General features: G+C 42.9%; 1 protein-coding gene across 1 annotated transcript in view; it reads left to right on the forward strand.

Moving 5' to 3' along the window:
- The window catches only part of PROM1 (prominin 1), a 124,250-nt gene that overhangs the window by 9,182 nt on the left and 95,009 nt on the right, over positions 1 to 20,059 (forward strand). Inside the window, 1 exon segment of the mRNA XM_032223647.1 lies at positions 13,804 to 13,862. Within this exon segment, the coding sequence (XP_032079538.1) occupies positions 13,804 to 13,862 (59 nt within the window).

Below are 20,059 nucleotides of genomic sequence, written 5' to 3' on the forward strand. Positions count from 1 at the left end.
GATCAAGCACCTCGTGCAGCCTGAGTCTATTAGGGCTTGAAAATCCCCCTGGTTTCCTGTTTTTGAGGCATATTGGAAAAAGGAAAGGGTGAATTGTGTCACTCACCATTGGGTCATTTTCTCCCTCATCCTCACTGTCATATGATTTAGGTGACTGGTTGTCATTGCCTGGGGTTCCACCACTTTCGTCTGAGGGGGAAAGGGCCTCTGCAGCCTGGAGGGGCTTTCCAGACATGTTGGTGGTCCGTTTGGGGCCTTGTTCTGGTCATGCCATGGGCAGTGGGTCTGGCCTTGGTTTGGGGATGGGGTTTGGGCATGCAGCTGCCATCTGGCCCATCCCTCCACATCTGTAGCATTTCAATGGACTTCAAGGGAGGGCTGGTCTCAGGCCCTGCTGAGGTGCTGTGGTTCCCCGTCGGCTGGGTGGTTTCAGGTCAGGTTGACCTCTCTCTTTTGTGTCTGGTTGCTTTCTCATGTCGTTGGCGCACAGCCTCCTGTCGACTTTTGTTGCTACTCAGAACCACTCAGAAAGTCAATTTGGGATGTTGCAGTATGCAGTTACCTGGGCAATTTGCTTGTCCAGGCTTGTTCTGAAAAAATGCACTAGCAGCCACTCTGGTAAAGGGGGTAGCCTTCCTATTACCTTCCTAAATTTATGGATGTGCTCTTTGATGGGGCAGCCACTCTGCTTTAGGTTGCTGAGTTCCTCTTCTGCATATGGGTCCTCCTCCACCTCCTCAAATCTGGCCTCTAGCAGTTGCAGGAAGTCATCTATGTCTTGCAGTTGGGGGGGCTCTCCTCTTGTGGAGAGCTGCTAACCATTCCTTTGCTTCTCCCTCCATCCCATCTGCAATGGTATTCATCATGGCCCTGGGGGATGGGTAGAGGTGCCCATAGGGTTGTAGGTGGAAGGAGTAGAACTACCTGGTCTGAGTCCCCGTCAAACTTTCCCCTGAACTGGGGTGGATCATTCAGCCTTACTCCTCCAACCTTCTGTCGGCCTCTGTATGCTTGTGCCTGATATGGCTGGCCGTCTTCCTCACCTCTAGTTCAGAGGGAGGGAGGGGTTTGCTTGCCCTGGGCAGCCTGCCTGTTACATGGGAGAGGGGTACCCAGGGGCTGCCCCAGCTCCACTGCACCTCAGGCTGACACCGCTGCCGCCGCCCCATCAGAGCCACCTTGGCGAGGCTGTAGCTGGCTCGCTGTGAGGAGAGGTAAGCTTGACAGAGGAGGGGCAGAAAGGGGAAATCATCTGACCAAGGGGAAAATTACTTTGATGAAAATTTCTGTAGTTGGATTGAGATGCATAATTTTTATTAATATAACAAAGTCTTTTTAAGGTTTTGAGTGAGTTTATGTGCTAAACCAAACACAACTTGCATTTTCGAGAATGATCAAAAGTAGCCAATCAGCAGCGAGCTTTGGCTGACCAATCAAAGTGCACAGAGGCTAAATCTATGAGCCAATCAATGTTGTCATACTCTCTGACTATAAATAGGCATGAAAAGCATCAAGAAATTTAATTTAGCTCTGACTGTGGGCAAGGATGAAGGCCTTTGCTTTCACCAATACTGAGCAGCGGCATTGCATCATTGTGCTTCTTGAAGAGGGTTACTCCTGTACAGAAATAGCCAAATGCCATCACACCACAGTGAGCAGACATGGTTGAAAAATACCAAATAACTGGTTCAGTTGATGACAGGGTCCGCTCTGGAAGACCAAGAAAGTCAACAAAATGGCAAGATCAGGCTCTGCAACACATTTGGATGGTTGACAGGAAGCTCAGCTCACCTCAGATTACAAGAATTTGGGGTGAAACATGTGATGTAAAAGTGTGCACAAGCACAGTGCATTGCAGACTGCTTGCCAGAGGGCTCAAGGCTGCAGGGCTCAAAGTAAACCTTTGCTCACAGACGCTCACCACTCTCGTCAACGTTTGTGGGCCAAGAAGTATGCCAAGTGGACCAACAAACAGTGGGCCAAGGTCATCTTCAATGATGAGAGCAATTTCTACTTGACTGAGAATCAGTGTAATAAGTAGTTTAGAAGATTTCAGCTGAAGAATTTAGGCAATACTGCCTGATCTATCTGTGAAGCATCATTGCACGTGATGATCTGGGGCTGTATCGCTGCTTCTGGTATTGGTCAGATACAAATTGTGCAGAGAATCATGATTCCAAGCAGTATGTTGAAGTCTGGAAACACCCATGCTTCCTTCAGCCTCAGCACTGTAGGGAAGGACCTTTACTTCCAGGATGACAATGCTCCTTGTCATTGAGCAGTGATGAAGAAGCATGGTGTTCGACTCCTGGATTGGCCAGCTCAGAGCCCGGATTTGAACCCAATTGAAAACTTGTGGGCCAAGATTGGTTACAAAATAAGCAAGAAGCATCCGAAGAACAAGCAGGAGCTGATTGAATCCATTATTGCAGCCTGGCACTACATTGTCACCAAAGATCACGTACAAAGGCTTATACAGTCTGTGCCGAAGCAATGCCGCCTGGTGATAAGCAATAAGGGCTGGCCAATTTCATATTGGTAACCATGTTTGGTTACCTAAGCGGTCCTTTTCAGGGCCACAAACAATAAAAACGTTAACAAAACACTAGCATCGGCCTTAGTAACACGTATGCCACTGGGTATGCATCATTTAATCTGTTTTCATAGTCATTGTAAGCATGCATTGTAAGCATGCAAGAAAATTCACAATCCCTATCCAAACAGCACTAAATTGTAAAAAGCGTATGCTTTTCACTTAAAACCACCAGTATTTATTTAAATATAACAATATTTGCATAGCAGTTAGCATAAAATATCATAAAATCAATGGCCTATCCAAAAATGTCATAAACCATAAACAGTAAAGCGTGCAGGACTTTTTCACACAGCTGTATGTATGTACGCATGCACACACACACATACAAGACAAGGATGTCCAGTGTCCCCTTTACTATTTATATTGACATTGGAAGTGTTAAATAGAAACATTACATAAGATATAAAAATAAAGGTATGGAAATAAAAAAGAAAAATTCACATTACAGGTGTTTGCAGATGACCTGGTATTTATTTTAGAAGAACCACAAGAAATGACCCAAATTAATTAAAATAGAAGAATATTGTAAGTTGCAGAATTGAAAATAAAGAGAAAACTAAATACTAGTTAAAACTCTTACAGATAATAGAAAAAAGAATGAGAAGATATTCAGATAGTTAAGAAAGTAAAATATCTAGGAATTCAATTAACAGCAGGATGTGCAACCTCCAAAGAGATAATAAATTAAGTTAATGCAACGAATCAAATTAGATCTGGAGAAGTGGAAAAACTTGCAACTATCGCTGATAGGAAGAATAGCTACTATAAAAATGAATATCTTGCCGAGATTATTATTCTTGTTCTAAACAATTCCAATAAAGCTGGGCAGGGGGGGAAATACTTTGAGGAATTAAATAAAATAATGTCAAAATATATCTGGCAAGGGAAAAAAAGCAAGAATAAGTTGCAAACGTTACAAGACTCCAAAAAAAGAGAGGTGGCTTTGGGCTGCCAGATTGGGAATTGTATTACCAGGCCTCTGTACTTACATGGGTAAAAGAATGGATAAATTTGGGCCATAGATGACTATTGATTTTGGAGGGACATGATCTTCAGCTGGGGTGGCACGCTTTCTTATGGTATGGGAAAAACAAAATACATAGATATTTTCAAAGGCATTACGTTAGAAGTGCTTTATTGTTAGTATTTGGCAAAAATCAAGAAAAACATGATACGAAAATACCAGTCTGGCTCTCCACGATGGAGGCACTGATACAGCCAAATGTTGTTAATATGGAAAAAATTACAAGATATAAAGACATTTTGAATGAAAAAGGGAAACTTAAAACTAAGCAAGAATTGAAAAGTCAAGGGATGATTTAACATGGTGGTCGCACATGCAAATACAATCAAGATATGAGAAAGACGTTAAAATTTAGAGCCGAGGTGGTGCAGTGGTTAGGGTGCAGTACTGCAGGCCACTTCAGCTGACTGTTATCTGCAGTTCAGCGGTTCAATCTCACCGGCTCAAGGTTGACTCAGCCTTCCATCCTTCCGAGGTGGGTGAAATGAGGACCCAGACTGCGGGGGCAATTTGCTGACTCAATTTGCTAAAATCTGTAACCGCTTAGAGAGGGCTGAAAGCCCTATGAAGCAGTATATAAGTCTAATAAATAAATAAATAAATAAATAAATAAATAAATAAATAAATAAATAAATAAATTTATGGTTTATACAAAGAAACAACAGAACTAGATCAGATACTAACAGGGACAGGTGAAAAACTAATATAAAAATTCTATAGCTATCTACTGAGCATTAAATAGATGAAGAACAAGGAAGCAATGATAGTATTGGCTAAACACTTTGGTTATACTATAGAGTTAGATAAATGGCAGAAACTGTGGGACAGGAACTATAAACCAACAATGTCAACTAGCTATGAGGAAAATTTATATAAAATGTTTTATAGATGGCACCTTCCAACAGCTAGACTGGCAAAGAGTTTAAGAACATGTCCACTAAATGTTGGAAATGTAATCAGATACCAGGTTTGTATTCTCACATGTGGTGGACATGCACAAAGGCAAAAAAATACTAGACAAAATACATACCTGGTTAGAAAAATGGTAAAGCAACATATACATTTAAAACCAGAAATATTTTTATTGGGCATCTTATCAGAAAAGTACAATAAAGGGAATACATATTTAATTTATATGTGATAACAATGGGTAGAATTGTGTTTGCACAACAGTAGAAAACTGAAGAGATCCCTACAGATGTAAGTGTAATAAAACATATTAGAATGTGCAGAAATGGAAGATTAACACTTAAATTAAGGAGAAGGAAGAAACAGAATATTTTTTAACATGGGATTCATTTTACCAATGTCTAACTAACAGAAACAGAAATTAGAAATTTAAAAAGCTTAAGAGAATTATTAATTATATAAAGAATGATTACTAAAATGGATAAGCAAATACTATTATTATGTGATCATTATTAATGTTATGAATATTATTGTTATTATTACCATTACAATTTCTCAAAATTAAGTGTACCCAGACAACACACTGTTTATGTAGATATTGACTGTTTTATGTTTATAAAAATAAATTATAAAAAATAAATTTAAAAAAGGAATTCAGGTAAGAGGTTATGGCCTGCTAAAATTTCAAATACAATCAGGATTGACAGAGAAAAATAAGTCTTAATTGTATATTAGCAACTATAAAATAAATAAAATATACTCTGAACACCCTGATTACAATAATAACATGTTTACTTTCCTAATAATAATAAATCTGACATTATATATATAATATAATATATGTATATGTATATGTGTGTGTGTATACACACACACACACATACATACATACAAATAAATAAATAAATCATCAGTCACACTACCACCATACTCATGTATTCATTGAAGTCTGGCATTTCACAAGCAATTCCATCAACGGACACTTGACCTACAACCTGCCTACAAACCCCTCAGAATCCAAATCAACCGCATAGCCAACGAGAGACAGCACCAACCTTCAACAAACAAATGCAACTCACCACCACCAACAGGTCCCCTCCCAATGACCCTGACCTGATATAACTTCCCTACCACAAGATGCATCACAAGACACTCACTTGACACACCCACACCTAAAGCCCTTATAAACAGAAGAACACCGACACTGACAGAGGTGGGTTGCTCCCAGTTCAGCCCGGATTGCGTGAACCAGCAGTAGCGGTGGCAGGAGGCTCCGCCCACCCACCTAGATGTTTCTCTGCATGTGCAGAAGCATCGTGTGTGCAAGCGCACAAGCGAACCAGTAGTAAAAAAATTAGAAACCCACCACTGGACACTGACATCACCTAAACTCTGCTGAAGATGTTACTTTAGCCTGGTAACAAAACATTCAGAAATCAACCCACAAGCTGGGTTACCCTCATTCTATACCTGAGCTACAGATATTTGCCACTATTGCAAAGATTAATGTGGCTGAGACCTGATATAGCCCTTTGAGGGGCAGGTATAATAAAACATATGGCAATGGTATCATTAAAAACAGGAAGAGGGACTGAGAAAAATATTAATGCACTTAGACTTGTAAATAAGCTTTGGAAGATAATCTTTTAGCTCTGTGATAAAGCATATGCTGGGTAAAGTCTTGGATAAGTATTAGTTATGGCAAACAGCATTTGCATCTTCACCAGCAATATAATACAAAAAATTTAGTTCTCTGGCCACTTTATAATATATCTGACCAGTCAAGGCAACATGATCCCCTTTTGATTTTGCTTGTACAAATAGATTGTACAAGCAATCCTCGACCGGATTGCGCCACTGCGGCCCTCCGAGGCGGCGGATCCCGGAGACCCCCTTGGTTCACCGAGGAGCTCCGGGAGATGAAGCGCCGGAGGAGATGCCTAGAGCACCGTTGGAGGTCCGATAAGTCCGCATCGAACCGAGCAATGGTAACCACCTGCACCAGGGAATATACTAGGGCACTTAGGGCAGCTAAAAGATCACACATAGCCTCCCTGGTCGCATCCGCTGAGTCCCGTCCAGCCGCCCTGTTTAGGATAACCCGCTCCCTATTGAACAAAAGGGAGACGGGGGAACCCTTGCAGGGCAGAGCTGAAGAATATGCCCAATTCTTAGCGGACAAAATTGCTCGGTTTCGGACGGACTTGGACTCCACACCTGCAGTTCCAGCCGAGGCACAGGGGGACCAAGTAGAACAGCTCTGGGTTGAGTTTCAGGAGGTTACCCCCGGGGATGTGGACAAGGCCATGAGAGCTGTGAGTTCCTCCACCTGTGTCCTGGATCCGTGTCCCTCATGGCTGGTTTCTAACTGCAGTGAGGTGACACGAGGCTGGATCCAGGCGGTTGTAACCGCCTCCCTTCGGGAGGGGAACTTCCCCGCCGCACTGAAAGCGGCGGTGGTGAGACCCCTCCTGAAGAAACCATCCTTGGATCCAGCTGTCTTTAACAACTATCGCCCGGTCTCCAACCTCCCCTTTCTGGGGAAGGTTGTTGAGAAGGTGGTGGCCTTCCAGCTCCAACGGTCCTTGGAGGAAGCAGACTATCTAGACCCCTTCCAGTCAGGCTTCAGACCCGGTTACAGCACAGAAACCGCTTTGGTCGCATTGATGGATGATCTTTGGAGAGCCAGAGATGAAGGACATCCCTCCATCCTGGTCCTCCTTGACCTCTCAGCGGCTTTCGATACCATCGACCATGGTATCCTTCTGCGACGACTGCGGGAGGTGGGAGTGGGGGGCACCGTGTTACGGTGGTTCTCCTCCTACCTCTCGGACAGGTCGCAGTCGGTGTTAGTGGGAGGGCAGAGATCGTCCCCAAGGCCCCTAAAATATGGGGTGCCGCAGGGTTCGGTCTTATCCCCCCTACTATTTAACATCTACATGAAACCGCTGGGAGAGATCATCCGTAGGCACGGGATCAGATACCATCAATATGCGGACGATACTCAATTGTATCTGTCCGCCCCGTGCCAAATCAATGAAGCGGTTGACGTGATGGACCGGGGGCTTGAAGCCGTCATGGACTGGATGAGGATTAACAAGCTTGTGCTCAACCCAGAAAAGACCGAGTGGCTGTTGTGTTTTCCTCCCAAAGATTTGGCCAATAATCCAACACTCAGGCTGGGGGGTCAAATTTTACACCCCTCAGAGAGGGTCCGCAACTTGGGAGTCCTCCTGGATCCACAGCTGTCATTCGACCATCATATAGCGGCTGTGACCAGGGGGGCATTCGCCCAGGTACGCCTGGTGCGCCAGTTGCGACCCTACCTGAATCGGGAGGCCCTCACAACAGTCACTCGGGCCCTTGTGACCTCTAGGCTGGAATACTGCAACGTGCTCTACATGGGGCTGCCCTTGAGGAGCATCCGGCGACTTCAGCTAGTACAGAACGCAGCCGCGCGAGTGATTGCGGGTGCACCCGCGATCACTCGCATTACACCTATCCTCCGCGAGCTGCGCTGGCTACCTGTCGATCTCCGGATGCGCTTCAAGGTGCTATTGATCACCCATAAAGCCCTACATGGCAGTGGATCTGGATACTTGAGAGACCGCCTTCTGCCAATTACCTCCCTACGACCTATAAGATCTCATAGATTAGGCCTCCTCCGCATTCCATCGGCCAGCCAGTGTCGGCTGGCAACCACAAGGAGGAGGGCCTTCTCAGCAGTAGCCCCGACCCTTTGGAACGAGCTCCCCGTGGAGATTCGTACCCTCTCCACCGTCCAGGCCTTCCGCACTGCCTTGAAGAACTGGCTCGCCCGTCAGGCCTGGGGATAAGGATTCCTACCCCGCCCGAATGTTGTATGCATGTTGCTCATTATTTTATTATGTGTTGTTGTCTCAATGTTGTATTTCCCCCTTCCCTGGTTTTCTGTGAGCCGCCCTGAGTCCCCTCAGGGAAAAGGGCGGCCTACAAATGCAAATAAAACCTACTAAACCTACTATTGTAAATGGATTTCTGAGAGACATCCTTTAAAACAACTTGTGTAATCGTAACTATTCTAGAAATATCTTAAGAGAGAGAAAGTTCAAACTATGCAATTCCCTCCCCCCCAAAAAAACTTTTTAAAAAAAACCCTCTTTGCACAGGCCGTTTCACATTTCTGTTTTTACTACTGCCTTCTGCTCCATATATACCTAGCTTCTTCCCCAACTGCTCATGGTTAAGATAGGCGATTAACTTCTTCGCTGAGTGCAGGCTATGTCTTTTGCTTCATTGAAGAGGGCAGTCATAGTAATTCCTATTGATAAAGCCTTCTCCTGACTCAGCAGAATTTACTGATTACAGTGAATCATCAATTCTAATAGTCTGTTCTGGGTAGCATGATTGAGAAGCTTCAGAGTTGTCTGGCTGAAACAGAATTTGTGGCTCCATTTCAGTCAGAGCTTTCTCCAAGAAATGGTACTTAGGCTGCTATGGCTACTATGGATGCCTTGGTAGATGATCTGGCCAGAAACTAGAATGTGAGAGACCCTACTCTACTATTTCTCTTACATTTCTAGGCTTCTTTTGAAACCATTAGCAACAGCATCGTTCCTGGCCATTTGGAATAGCAATAGCAATAGCAATAGCAGTTAGAATTATATACCGCTTCATAGGGCTTTCAGCCCTCTCTAAGTGGTTTACAGAGTCAGCATATCGCCCCCACAGTTTGGGTCCTCATTTCACCCACCTCGGAAGGATGGAAGGCTGAGTCAACCGTGAGATTAGAACCGCTGAACTGCAGATAACAGTCAGCTGAAGTGGTCTGCAGTACTGCACCCTAACCACTGTGCCACCTCAGCTCTGGAAGAGTTGGACATTGGGACTCTGTTTTGCAGTGGTTCTGCTCCTCTCTGTTATGATATGCCAAGAAGGTACATCCTTTTTACAAACTGCATCACTATTTGGTTTGGTGGCTGCAGTGCCTCAGAGAGAAAGTCCATTCAGAGAGTGGTAAGGACAGCCGAGAAGATTATAGGAAGCTCACTTCCTATTATTCAGGATACTGTTTATAAGTGCTATGTGCTTAGAGCTCAAGGCATTGTTAGAGACCCCACAAACCCACTTCATAGTCTGCTTCTGCTGCTCCCCTCTGGGAGGAGGTTTTGAAGTATTTCTAGCAGGACTATCAGATTCTATAACAGCTTTGTTCCCTATGCCATCCGTTTGGTTAACTAACAAGATTTATTTTTCTCGTCATGTGCATGTATTCATCCGAACTAGACTGTGTTGTTTCTCCGTGTCATATAAAATATGTGGGTATATGCATAATTTTGTATTTATATATCTATTTATTTATGTTTATGTAGTGTATATTGGAGGTGGAGACCCTTTGAGAGCTGTATGCAATGAAATGTGATTTTAATACAATTTTATAAGATATGGGACTTGTTTTATCAATGGCTAAGGGAAAAAAACCAAAATTTTGGAAATGAAAAATGATACACTTATGCCTTAATTGGAAAAAGTAAATGATGATATAATTATGCTGTGAAATAATTCAACAATGATATAAGGAAGTACTAATATAAGGTCTGGTGATATAATGTATAAGGTTAAGAACTTATTATAATGATATTTCGCTGCTGATAAGGCAATTCTAATAGGGGAACAAATGAAAACTGGTATATATAGGCAGCGATGCCTTGTTGAACAATGAAGGAATAAGATCTCTGTTTGAAGGTATGAAATGCAAGATTAACAATGAATAGAAGTATATTCTCTGGGGGAAAACAATGCTAATGTTAACTGAATATATATGGTAGAAGGAAAATGAGACCTTTAGTTACACTAGAGGAAATATCTGAGATGGTAAACATTATTTGAAGATGTAGATGTTAAAATAACCGTAATCAAACGACATGCTGCATGTGATGATGGGGTTTTTCCCCCCCCCCTTTCCTTCTTGGACTTTTTTTGTCCTTTTTGGCCTCCCCCCCTCCCCCCACCCTTTCCCCCCCTTTCCTTCTTGGACCTCTTTTTTGTCCTTTTTGGCCTCCCCCCCTCCCCCCACCCTTTTTTTTCTCTCTCCCTTGTTTTATTTTGTTGTTTTTTTGTTTTTTAAACCCTAGCTTATTGTGGTGCTTATTAAATATACAATAGAGAGATATGGGATGTATAAACTTAGTAGGGATGCACCTGTGATTAAACGACATATTGTATGTGAAGATGGGTTTCCCCTCCCCCCCTCTTTTTTTTCCATCCTCTCCCCTTCCCATTGTTGTCTGTGTAACAAAAAATAAAAATAATTATAAAAAAAAAAGAAAAGAAATGTGATTTTAATGTATGCCGATTAGTGTACATTCAAAGCAGTGGTGGGTTTCAAAAATTTTTAGAACCTCTTCTGTAGGTATGGCCTGTTTTGTGGCAGTGGCTTTCCAACCATGTGACCGAATGGGAGTGGCTTGCCAGCCATGTGACCAAGTGGGAGTGGCTTGGCTGCTCAGCAGACCTGCCCAGCCCGAAGGAGGTGAAGTGGCCAGATAGGAAGGCTGTTGAGGTGGTAAAGTATGCCCAGGCCCAACAAGCAAAAAGCGGTCATTGCGAGTGGGGAAAGCCAGATCACAATCGTCTCCAGGCCGCCCAGGCCCAGCCAGGATCGTGTGACTCCCTCTCATCTCTGCTGGGCCTGGGCGGCATGGGCGTACTTTACCACCTCCACTCGGCCTTCCTATCTGGCCATTTCACCTCCTTCGGGCTGGACAGGCCTGGTACTCTGGGTGGCAAGGGCAGTGGCCTAATGGACCTGCACGAGCTGCTGGTAGCCCAGTGGTGGCATTGGCCACAATGGTGCCAAGGTGTGTCAGGTGCACAAGGAAAATGCGCTCCACATGCGGACCAATTGCAAGACCTGTAAAGGGGGGCGAGAAGATGACCAGCAATGACCTGCTCTCCAACTGCAAACAGAAACAGATGGGATCAAGTAGGCAGGCAGCAATCACCCCATACCCGGTCTCACCTTGTCTTGGCCCACAATGGCAGTAGTTGGAGGCAGAGTGGTACAGAGGAGAGGCACACGATCCGGTCTGCTGGATGTGCCAAGCAGCCACCTGCCTGTTCCAACCATGTGGGATGGAGTATGCACATGGTCCGCATCACGTGCTCTCCCTGACTCTGCCTGCTACCGCCACACCTGCTTTTCAGAGCCATGTGTGCTGCCAGACACATCCCCCTCTGCATGTGCACAGACCAGTGGTGGATTTCAAAATTTTTTAGAACCTATTCTGTAGGTGTTGCCCGTTTTGTGGGAGTGGCTTGGTGGTCATGTGACTGGGTGGGAGTGGATTGGTGCTTATGTGATCAGGTGGGAGTAGCTTGGCAGTCATGTGACTGAATGGGAGTGGCTTAGCAGTTATGTGACTGGGTGGGAGTAGCTTGGCATTCATGTGACTGTGTGGAAGTGGCTTGGTGCTTAAGTGATCAGGTGGGAGTAGCTTGGCAGTCATGTGACTGAGTGGGAGTGGCTTAGCAGTTATGTGATTGGGTGGGAGTAGCTTGGCAGTCATGTGACTGGGTGGGAGTGGCCAAGTCGATGTCACTGGATTCTTTGCCCCAAAAAATGACCTACAAAAAGGAGATATAAAAAAGGAAATTTATTATTTTGTGCACTTACTACTTAAATAAGAATAAAATAAGTACACAAAACAATAAAACGGCTACTTACAGAGGAAATATGGTTATCCTTGCTGGTCTTCAACATTACTGACCACCTTACACACATTTCCAGTCCCTTTGCTTCTTCCCTCTTCCTGGATTCACTCAGACGTTTTTAAAGCTCACAGCCTGTGCACATACAAGACATGTTTAAAACCCACAGCCTGTGCACAGCACACACACTTCCAGTCCCTCTGCCTCTTCCTTCTTCCTGGATTTATTCAGACATTTTTAAAACTCACAGCCTGTGCACACGAACACACTTCCAGCTCCTCTGCTTCTTGCCTCTTCCTCCTGACCAATGGGTATGGGAGGGCACGCTAAATTTCACCATCCGGTACGGCCGTACCGGTTGAAACCCACCCCTGGCACCCAGACACCTGAAAGAATTGAATTGAATTGAATTGATTTTATTTGTAGGCCGCCCTTTTCCCTGAGGGGACTCAGGGCGGCTCACAGAAAACCAGGGAGGGGGGAATACAGCACTAAGACGACAACACATAATAAAATAATAAGCAACATGCATACAACATTCGGGCGGGGTAATGGTCCTTATCCCCAGGCCTGACGGGTGAGCCAGTTCTTCAAGGCTGTGCGGAAGGCCTGGACGGTGGAGAGGGTACGAATCTCTACGGGGAGCTCGTTCCAAAGGGTCGGGGCCGCTGCTGAGAAGGCCCTCCTCCTTGTGGTTGCCAGCCGACATTGGCTGGCCGATGGAATGCGGAGGAGGCCTAACCTATGAGATCTTATAGGTCGTAGGGAGGTAATTGGCAGAAGGCGGTCTCTCAAGTATCCAGATCCACTGCCATGTAGGGCTTTATGGGTGATCAATAGCACCTTGAAGCGCATCCGGAGATCGACAGGTAGCCAGCGCAGCTCGCGGAGGATAGGTGTAATGCGGGTGAATCGGGGTGCACCCGCGATCACTCGCGCGGCTGCGTTCTGCACTAGCTGAAGTCGCCGGATGCTCCTCAAGGGCAGCCCCATGTAGAGCACGTTGCAGTATTCTGAAAGGTCAGAAATGCTTATTTTCAACCTGGTGGCATCCATCCCGGGATGAGGTGGGCCAGGCCCAAACAACACTGGCCTGTCGCCTTCTGTACGCATGCGTGCACACAGGGATGGGATGGGCCAGGCCTGTGTGCATGTGCACCTGCCTCCTCTGTGCATGCATGCACGCCTGGATGGTGGCCAGGCAAAAGCGACGCGGCCCAGACTCTTAGAGTTTCCAGGGCAGCCACGCAGGCCAGATCCGACCATATCAGATGGCCCATGGGCCTTGAGTTTGGGTCTCCTCTTAAACAGGATTTTGGACTAGAAGACTTCCAAGGTCCCTTCAAACTATATTATTCTGTTAAATTTTGGATATGGATGAAAAGTGAGTACTTTGCAGTATTTTGAATGTGCTCTTTCAATAAAACTGCTTATGGAATAGCTGAACCAATAAAGAGGGGCACATCATTTCTCCATTGAATACTGGTTTGATATGTATGATTATTGGGTATAAATGGTGTTTAAAAGATTTTTTTAATTCTCTTTTTTATTATCTCTAAAAGTTGGAAATCTTGCTTTTTTACAGACCTTATCAAAAAGTTAGCACTACAGAAATTTGGAAAGCAACCTGGTGATTATCAAAAGGTAAATTTATTGCTTTATTTACATTTTCATGTAATACATTTGAGATTTTCTTTGCAAGCTAAATACCCCTAACTCTGCCACATTTCCTGATTACTTTTCCAGGTTCTACAGGTGAAGATCTGCTTGCTATTTCCTTTTGCTTTGTGTCCTCGTAATTTCCATATAATTCAATATTTTCCTAAAAGATTTATGAAATTTTTGAAATCTATAAAAACGAAATCATATTTCTTTTTCCATAGATCAGTTTTGCTGATAATATATTGTTGCAAAATGATTTTAAGATAAATTGAGTTCTGTAGACACAGTGGAAGCTTCTCGGGCTTCTGAATGCAGTTTTTTTATACAGGTAATCCCTAAGATATGAATGTTCGAATTTACATGATAAGTGTTTACGATTGAGTCCCAAAACTACTAATGTTGCAGCACCACAGCAATTGTTTGCCCTTATGAATGAGGCACTGCAGCATTCGCCCTGCCTATTCCCACCCCCCACCTGAAGGGTCTTCATAAGCACTAGGCCTGTGTGTTCTGTACTCATCTTGCAAAGATCTAGAGATCCTTTGCTTTCTTGGCCTGTTTTGGCACTTCAGGCCCTTGGTAAGTACACAGAGAATGGAGGCCTAAAGTATTGATTTGATTTGATTTGATTAAGTTTGTATGCTGCCCTATTCCCGAGAGACTCAGGGCGGCTAACAATAAAAAGGGAGGGAATACAAAAAAATAAAAAACAATAATTTAAAATTCTACAACAGCCGTAACCTCGAATGGGGCTGGATAGTTCAACAGCCCCAGGCCTGCCAGAACAGCCAGGTCTTAACTGCTTTGCGGAAGGCCGGAAGGGTAGTCAGGGTCCGGATCTCCACTCTACTGCAAAATCACGTGAGATCAGTAGAGTGAGATCTCATGCTATTGATCTCTTGTGGGATCCCGGTATTTTAGGTCTCTGTTCTCTGTAAATGGAGGCCTGGACGAGATCTGCAGCAAAAGACTTTGCAAATGGGGAGAAGGCCTGAAACATTGAAGCTTTCCTTTCATTTGCATAGCCTTCTGCCATCTTTGCAAAAAGTCTTTGTAGCCCAAAATGGAGCCCTGCGGCTCTGTTTTGGTGTGTGCGAGCCTTGTCCGACACTTTGCAGTCTGAAACAAAACTGCGGAGGGGCTGGCCGACACACTGAAATACCACGTGCTGCCCACAATTGCTTTCCCCCCTACCCAACCCGCCGCAATGGATCACTTAGCATGCAAATATCTAGCAAGCTGTCTCCCCTCCAGCATCTCAGCCATGTGCGCCATCTAGAGCCCCATTTTGGTGTGCGCAGGCCTTGTCTGGCACTTTGCAGCCAAAACAGATCTCTGGAGGGGCGCAAGCAGCTGAGAAGCTGTAGAGGAGACAGCTTGCTAGATCTTCACATGGTAAGTGACCCGGTACAGCAGGTTGGGGTAGAACCAGTGGTGGGATTCACCTTCTCTACCAGTTCGCAAATGTGAGTGTGTGCGCCTTCTGCGCATGTGCACCACCTTCTACGCATGCGCAGAAAGTTCCACATTATGTTGGGGCAGGTGGGTGGAGCCGCTATCGATTCGCTGAACCAGAGAGAACTGGCTGAATATCACCTCTGCGTACGGGGAAAGCAGTTGTGGGAAACTGAAATATTTCAGTGGAATAGGGAGGCCTTGAGTGGTCTTAAGCAGGTGGCCTGTTCCATGACTACCTCCCCCATGGTCTTCCCCACCTTGAAATACCTCAAAAGTGTGGTGCTGCATTACTAAGTTCTCTTTAAGTGCTGCTAGTATAGGTAAAGGACAGAGGAAAGAAGAGGATCTGTCACATGTTTTGATGCCCATTTCTGATTTGAGCAAACTGATTAGAAACTATATGCAAGAATAGCTGGCCAGTTGAGGAGTGTAGAGCACTGATTCTCTCTTCCTGTGTTTCAGCAAAGCATCATGGCCCATTAATGGAATATTAATAGTCCTTGGAATATTCTCTTTTGCCTCTAGAATGAGCCAATCAAGAGAAGAATAAATCAGGACTATGAGATTGGGGCTACAAAAATCTAGAGAATCACAAGATGGTAGCAGAAAGCTATTTTCAAAATAATTGCCACCATCTAGTGATCATCCAGGTTTTTGAAGTCCTAAACTGGTAGTTCCAAAATCTTTTTAGCGTTCCAGTTGAAATCAATGTATGTTATCTATTTGGTAAAGGAAGTACTTAACTTAAGATCATATTGGGGACCACACTATCCATTGCTCAGCAAGATGGTTGGTAAATGAATCTCACTCGATTTTACAACGTTTTTTGCCATTGTTATTAAGCAGATCTCTGCAGTTGTTAAGTGAATTACATAGCTGTTAAGCAACTCCAGTTTCCCCCATTAGCTTTGCTTGCCAATGCTGGCTAGAATGGTAGCAAATGGCAATTACCATATTTTTTTGAAGTATAAGAACGAACCTAGCTTTTGGGGAGGAAAACAAGGGGAAATCTCTGCCTCCTAGCAATTTGTCTCTTTGCAGCAAACAGCAAATAGTACAGAAGATATACACTGTTTGTGGAGTTACATTTCAGACTATACTTGTGCAGATGCTGTTAAAATTGATATGTTTTTTTGGAAGTATACATTATACTCTGCTATTCAAAGAAGATACGCTAGCACTGGGCCTTTTCAGATCAAGCATTTATTTTAAAAAGCTTCTTCATTTTGATAAGTTGTCTAGAACAATAATAAAACAACCTTTAAAAAATAAGTCTAATAATTTGAACATTCTATAGGCGTTTATAGTTATTGACTTAACTCCTTGCAGCAAACAGCAAACAGCCTGTTTCAGTTTAGCCTGATTAGAAGAAGAAAAAATCTGCCTCTGCCTCCCAGCAATTTTCTTCCTTGCAACAAACAGCAAGTTTCACTTTCAGTTTAAGCAGGGGCCTCCCGATGATCAGCTGTTTCAGACTGCAGGGATTGCCATAGCCTATTGCTGTCTCCACAAGCCCCATTTTCTGTTTGCTGTAAGGAGGTAAATTGCTGGGAGGCAGAGGCCAAAGGGTGGGTGGGTAGGACTACATTCGGTGTATGAGACACCCAAATTTTCACCCTCTTTTAGGGGGGAAAAAGGTATGTCTTATACTCCAAAAAATACGGTACATGACCCAGGACACTGCAGCTGTTGAAAATACATGCCTGTTGCCAAGCACCCAAATTTGGATCACATGTCTATGTGCTATGCCAGAAATAAGTATGAGGACTAGTTAGAAGTCACTTTTTTCAGTGCTGTTGTAACTTAGAAAGGTTACTAAACAAATGGTTGTAAGTTGAGGAATATCTATATTCAGTATAAGATGATGTTTATACAGTTTTATAGTTTTCAAGTATTTTCCAGAAAATAAATTCTTGTAAATCCAGGTTGATAGAGGAGGGGAGGCTAGTGGGCTTCTGGGAAGCTATTTGGGATACTTTTCCCTGTTCATGAATCCAGATAATTATCATCAGTCTGTCTGTCTGAACAGAAATCAGGCTTCCTACTGAAAGGTTGATTGAATTCATTTAATGCTCAGGTTAATTTCAGTGATCTTCCACCTCCTTTCTCTGGTTTAGTGGTCACTAACTATTATTTCACATGTATCTCTTGTGCAACTTGAACATTTTGTTCTTTTGAACAGATGGAGAATTTCTCATTCCAAAGATTATGGTAACTCCGTAGCTCTAAAAGTTGCAGTCAACTACATTTATGAGGTTTCTGAGCCAAATTATCAAGCCAAAATCCTTCTAAATAAGTTTACCATGCAAACTAAATGCACCATCTTGGACAATTACAAAAATAAGTTTTATTTGTGAAAATCACAGTGATTTTCAGGCTTTTCATTTTTGACCACTTTAAGATAACCATATGATTGGCATGAAACTGGAATATATGGGAAATTGATTTTTTTCCCTCCCAATATCTCTTGATAGGCTCTTAGCTTAAAATAAGTACCAGTTACTTAAACATTGTTTTTATCTATTCTATGTTATTCCTACATTATTAAAACTGTGTGTGGCTTTAGTTTGTATAAAGTGTTTATTATTTTGTGCCAAATTCAGGCACATGTTTCTATGTGTTTAAAAGATCTATTTTGTGGGAGGAGAGGATGAAGCAAAAAGGGGGTCTGCTTCTCAGTTGTCAATGCATCATGGGTAAGAATGAATCATGGGAACTGGATGGATCTTCCTGAATCTTCTGGATGTGGAAGTTGAAATTTTTTTTCTCCTGCAACCTCCTGCTTCTTGACAAAGGTTTGTGACCTGGAAGAGATAGTCTGATGGAGTTCATGTGTGACCCTTTTTCTAAATTATTAGCTGTCTTCCCTGCAATAATGGACATAACACAATTGCTTTAGAGGATTTTGAAGATGACTGAAAGACACTGCCCTTTGAATGCCATAAAAAGGACTTAAGAGTTTATCAATCTACCGTATAAAGCCATAGTTTCATAGTGAGAGGAAACTTCAATATAAATGATAACCTTGTTGTATCTCATGATTGTATCTCATACACTTAAAAGGCGAATCTAAATCCATTTATATATTGAATTGTTTTAAAAACTATGACCTTTCCCTATACTATATTTTTATGTTTTTATGTATTTTTGAACAGTTTTTGAAAGTCAAGCTACTGATTAGGAAGGTCTATGTTTGAGACATCAGTAAGTGTCTCCATAGTTTCTTATAGTATCAGAGATGCTTCTCTGTAAAACCTGGCTGGAATTGGTATGGTGACCAAGTGACTTCTAAATAGGGATTTATTCTTATGAGTTCTTCTCCAAGCCAATTCCGCTTATACCCAGGGATATAGTTGAGTAGTGGATTGGTAAGAAGTTTTTTTTTGAATTTGGAACAATTCAAAACATTTAATGCCAAAATGGTAAAAACATTTTGACCTTCCCAGTAGTGTTTTGAGTCCAGAGCAGCCTGGTTTTTCAAAAGAATCCCTCTTTTGATCTTAAAAACTGCTGCTTTGTGCTTGAAACACTTACAGAGTAGTTAAAAATCACTGTTTCTAACTCAAAACTTTGCACACCCCAGTTGATCATTCTGCTTCCAATGTTGGTTAGGCCCTCCTTGAAAAATGTTCAGATATTTCCAACTTTGTTCTCGGGCTTGAGGAAACCAGAGTGTATTGCTTTGTCCAAATCAATATCAAGTATTTGTGAAGGACTTTTAATCTTGGCCCCAACATACAAGGGAAAGGAATAAAGTGCATTATATGTCAGTAAAAAAGGCACATTTTAAAGGAAATTTGGAATGCCTGAATTAATATTCTGTATAATATCTGTTTAACTGATTATGTAAATAATGACAAATAACCGCTTTTTATATATTATTTTTGTTAAAGAATTAGAAACTTTTTCAGGTAACTGATTTATAATTAATGGCAGGAAAGAGAACAAGAGAAGACAAACTCAACGGATATTTTAGTCTCTGGAGTAAAGTTTAATCTATATCTGAACCTGCATAAATACCTTTTTGGAAGACGTAAAAGCAGGGACTGAAATCATTGCTTTTGACACAGCTGCTGTGCTGAAATACCCCTAGGAATTTAACTCCCTGTATTAGTGTTTCTCAGTCTTGACAACACTAAGATGTATGGATTCCAACTATCAGAATTCCCCAGCCAGCATACCATTGAAATTCTTACATTTTAAAGGCTGAAGTTGAGAAAAACTGCCCTAGATAAAGTACATTTAGAAAAAACATTTAAACCTAGTAATGTTTTTCTATCTACGTATTTCTATTGGATGATAAAAAAGAAATGAAATGTGATGTACCTCTGCTCCCAAAGCTAAAAAAAATAATAGTTTATATGCTAAGAATAATTCGTTCTGTTGAAGGATTCAATTTGAAATAAAACATTACTTTAAAAAAAAATGAAGCCTGTATCAAGAGGCAGCTTGTTCTCTTAGTGGGGCTAGGACAAATTAAATGTCAGTTAAATGTTAAAATCCAAAGGAGAAAGGAGAGGAATAGGAGAAAGGGAAAGGCAGAGGAAGAATGGGAGGGAATGTAAGAGTAGGAAAGAGGGGAGGAATGGGAAGAAGAGGGGAAGGGTAAAGGGGAGGAAGGGGAAGGAGAGAAGGGAAAGGAGAGGAGGAATGAAGGAAGGAAGGAAGGAAGGAAGGAAGGAGAGAAGAAAGAGAAGAAAGGAGGATAGGAAGGAGGGAGA

Source organism: Thamnophis elegans, chromosome 9, assembly GCF_009769535.1.
Source record: "Thamnophis elegans isolate rThaEle1 chromosome 9, rThaEle1.pri, whole genome shotgun sequence".
NCBI lineage: Eukaryota > Metazoa > Chordata > Lepidosauria > Squamata > Colubridae > Thamnophis > Thamnophis elegans.